This window comes from Xenopus tropicalis, chromosome 3 (assembly GCF_000004195.4).
Source record: "Xenopus tropicalis strain Nigerian chromosome 3, UCB_Xtro_10.0, whole genome shotgun sequence".
NCBI lineage: Eukaryota > Metazoa > Chordata > Amphibia > Anura > Pipidae > Xenopus > Xenopus tropicalis.
The window spans coordinates 153,042,365-153,045,968 of record NC_030679.2 but is presented as its reverse complement, the minus strand read 5'-3'; the positions used below and the strand labels follow the sequence as shown (position 1 = coordinate 153,045,968).

Sequence of the window (3,604 nt, the reverse complement as noted above, 5' to 3'; positions counted from 1 at the left end):
ATCTTTCCTGTAAAGTGATTTGATTGGAAAGAAATGGTTGGGATTGTGTTAGCAAAATGGCAGGAGAAATGCAGAGCAGGTTACACATTGGGAGAAGCTCATGGGGGCATCTTCCTATGGTTCCACAGTATCTGGGGCGGTTCTGGTAGGGGCAAGTCAGGTGAGTAGAATATTCCCCCAAGAGAAATGGTTGGGATTGTGCACAGGACTGGGGGTTTTATTCAGGGACTTCTCACCCCCTTCTTAATTATGTGCCTGATTGTTACCCCCCCCCAAGTTCTTTCTATGGAAATGTCATTTGGGAACTTGCCTTCTATGTCTATATCTTTATCAAAATGATTATTATAATTGTGACATGGTATAATTTTATCTTTGATTTTTAGTTTTACAAATAAAATATAATTCTTGTATAAAAAATCTTATTGTTTATCTTCTCTTCGCCTGGAGAAGTTAGACCCCTTTTTAATCTACTGATTGTTGGTTTGGGATAAGTATAAACCCTCAGCTAAACTGCTCTCACCGCCCCGTCCGGCAGCCCCAATTCTGGGCAACCCCCTTTTTACTCCAGGTCTTTCTCACCAGACATTTCAATGGAGGACAAGTAAGTGCTACAGGTTTATTTATCACCTTTACTCCCGATCGGGCACTAAAACTTGGCCACAAATTCTAGAAATTAGTGACCCTCCTAGAGTTGAAGCTTTTCGCTATCAACATTCATGTTATTTTGTTTATAAGTTTAACAGAGGGACAAACCCAACTTATGTTGAACAGCCCTGTATACAATACCCACACTCCAACGGCCTCGTTTTTCTCACCTCCTTCTGGAAGTGTACCCATGCACTAAATAAACCTAAATATCACCATTATGAACGAAACAAGGTCTCAAATTTGGACTTCAACATCTTCATGTTCCCAAAATGTTTCTCTATTAGAATCGGTGGTACATGGTCCCATCTCACTTGCACCAAATAAATCCCCCATTCAGTAAGGATCACTTTAGGTAATGAGAACAGGAGGGCACCCCAAAATTCTATCCCTATTTCCCATTAGATTTAACAAATTCAATTGGATAATGGTAAATGAAAGACTAAGTAACTAAGAGAAGTTTATTAAAGTCTGGGAACCATGGATTACTTACTCCTTTCCGAACCTGTCTATATTAATATATTATTTGTTTTTAATTATTTCAAAATAACAGGCCCTGATATTCCACCATAGCAAAGAACATTATGAGGCCTTGTGTGATTGCCCCCCCGACTGTGGGACAACTAATTTCTGAGTAATTATAAACCTGAGACCTCAAAGGCATCTGATTGTAAGTGAATTTTATTTATTAATATTAACGTAACTTTATTACAGGTTTTAGTTGTTTGTTGCATTTGTCTCGTGGCTCCACAAACTTGATCCCGTGGAACCGTGGTTCTTCTGTTTCTCCTTTCCTTCCACTCTTGGGTAAATGCTAACTGAAACTGTCATATTCTGATATCCGCTGTATAAAAATCAAAACGAAAATAAAAATGATTGAAAAGACAAATCTTATTGTTTATTAATCATTGTGACCCCCCCCCTCCAGACAATGAATGAGAAGAACCAGACGTGGGTCAGTGAGATTGTTCTCTTGGGATTTCAGAATCTCCACAACTTCAAGGTTCCCCTGTTCTCTCTGTTCCTTCTGATTTATATTCTGACAGTTTGGGAGAACGTCCTCATCATTGTGTTGGTGGCCTTCAGCCGGAACCTCCACTCCCCCATGTACTTCTTTCTCCAGCAGTTGGCTTTGTGTGACCTTCTAAACTCCACAGTTATTGTTCCGACTCTGCTCCAAACTGTGATTAATGGAGGAACCACCGTATCATTTATTGGCTGTATCACTCAGTTTTCTTTTTTTTCTGTCCCAGAAGCCTTTGAGTGTTTGCTCCTGGCAGTAATGGCCTATGACAGATATGTGGCCATCTGCATCCCCCTGAGATACACGTCTATGATGGCCAAAAGAACATGTGTTGAATTCATTGTTATGGCATGGACCTCTGGCATCACTTGTGCGCTGCTTCTTTCATCTATCATTTCTACTCTACAGTTCTGTAACCGAAATACCATTAACCATTTCTTCTGTGATTTCTTCCCTGTTGTAGAACTTTCCTGCTCAAGTACATTTCTAGCACAAACAGGTGCAGCCCTACTGTCTGTCCCTATGATTATCTTCCCCTTTATACTGATCATTGTATCATATATGTGTATTGCCCATGCAATCCTAAAGATAGTGTCCCATACCGGGAGGCAAAAAGCCTTCTCCACCTGCAGCTCCCACTTGGCCGTGGTCTCCATATTTTATGGGACTATAATAGCTCTTTACATGGTTCCCCCCAGGAAAGAATCCCAGAACATTTGCAAAGCTCTCTCTCTTTTGTACACAGTAGTGATTCCCTCAGTTAACCCAGTTATTTACAGCCTGAGAAGTACAGATATAAAAGAAGCCCTCATTAGAAGGCCAACAATACGCCTCTTGGCATCTGCCAGACCCAGAATTATCCATAAAACTGTTTAATTGTAAATGTTGATGTGTGATATTGAGAATGGTGAGGTTGGGCTTGTGGGTGATATTGGGAATGATGAAGTTGGGTTTGTGGGTGATATTGGGAATGATGAAGTTGGGCTTGGGGGTGATATTGGAAATGGTGAGGTTGGGCTTGTGGGTGATATTGGGAATGGTGAGGTTGGGCTTGTGGGTGATATTGGGAATGGTGAGGTTGGGCTTGTGGGTTGTATTGGGAATGGTGAAGCTGGGCTTGTGGGTGATATTGGGAATGATGAAGTTGGGCTTGTGGGTGATATTGGGAATGATGAAGTTGGGCTTGTGGGTGATATTGGAAATGATGAAGTTGGGCTTGTGGGTGATATTGGGAATGGTGAGATTGGGCTTGTGGGTGATATTGGGAATGGTGAGGTTGTGCTTGTGGGTGATATTGGGAATGGTGAGGTTGGGCTTGTGGGTGATATTGGGAATGGTGAGATTGGGCTTGTGGATGATATTGGGAATGGTGAAGTTGTGCTTGTGGGTGATATTGGGAATGGTGAAGTTGGGCTTGTGGGTGATATTGGGAATGGTGAGGTTGGGCTTGTGGGTGATATTGGGAATGGTGAGATTGGGCTTGTGGGTGATATTGGGAATGGTGAGGTTGTGCTTGTGGGTGATATTGGGAATGGTGAGGTGTGGCTTGTGGGTGATATTGGGAATGGTGAAGTTGGGCTTGTGGGTGATATTGGGAATGGTGAGGTTGGGCTTGTGGGTGATATTGGGAATGGTGAGGTTGGGCTTGTGGGTGATATTGGGAATGGTGAGGTTGGGCTTGTGGGTGATATTAGGAATGGTGAGGTTGGGCTTGTGGGTGATATTGGGAATGGTGAGGTTGGGCTTGTGGGTGATATTAGGAATGGTGAGGTTGGGCTTGTGGGTGGCTACTTCTTACTCAAATTATCTGTTGCTGGTAAAACATGGTCCTCATACATTAATAGCTGAAAGGCACGGATGCAATTTAATTGGAGCTACCATGGGGTCATAATAATTCTGCTTGAACTCTGTTATGAACATTACTTTCTCTATAAA

General features: G+C 42.3%; 1 protein-coding gene across 1 annotated transcript; it reads left to right on the top strand.

The window, feature by feature from the left end:
• The first annotated feature begins 1,576 nt into the window (after window positions 1-1,576).
• On the top strand, window positions 1,577-2,545 carry LOC108646267 (olfactory receptor 11L1-like). Its single transcript, XM_018092741.1, has one exon. It carries the CDS (start codon window positions 1,577-1,579, stop codon window positions 2,543-2,545), a length of 969 nt encoding a protein of 322 aa, XP_017948230.1.
• The last annotated feature ends 1,059 nt before the right edge of the window (window positions 2,546-3,604 follow it).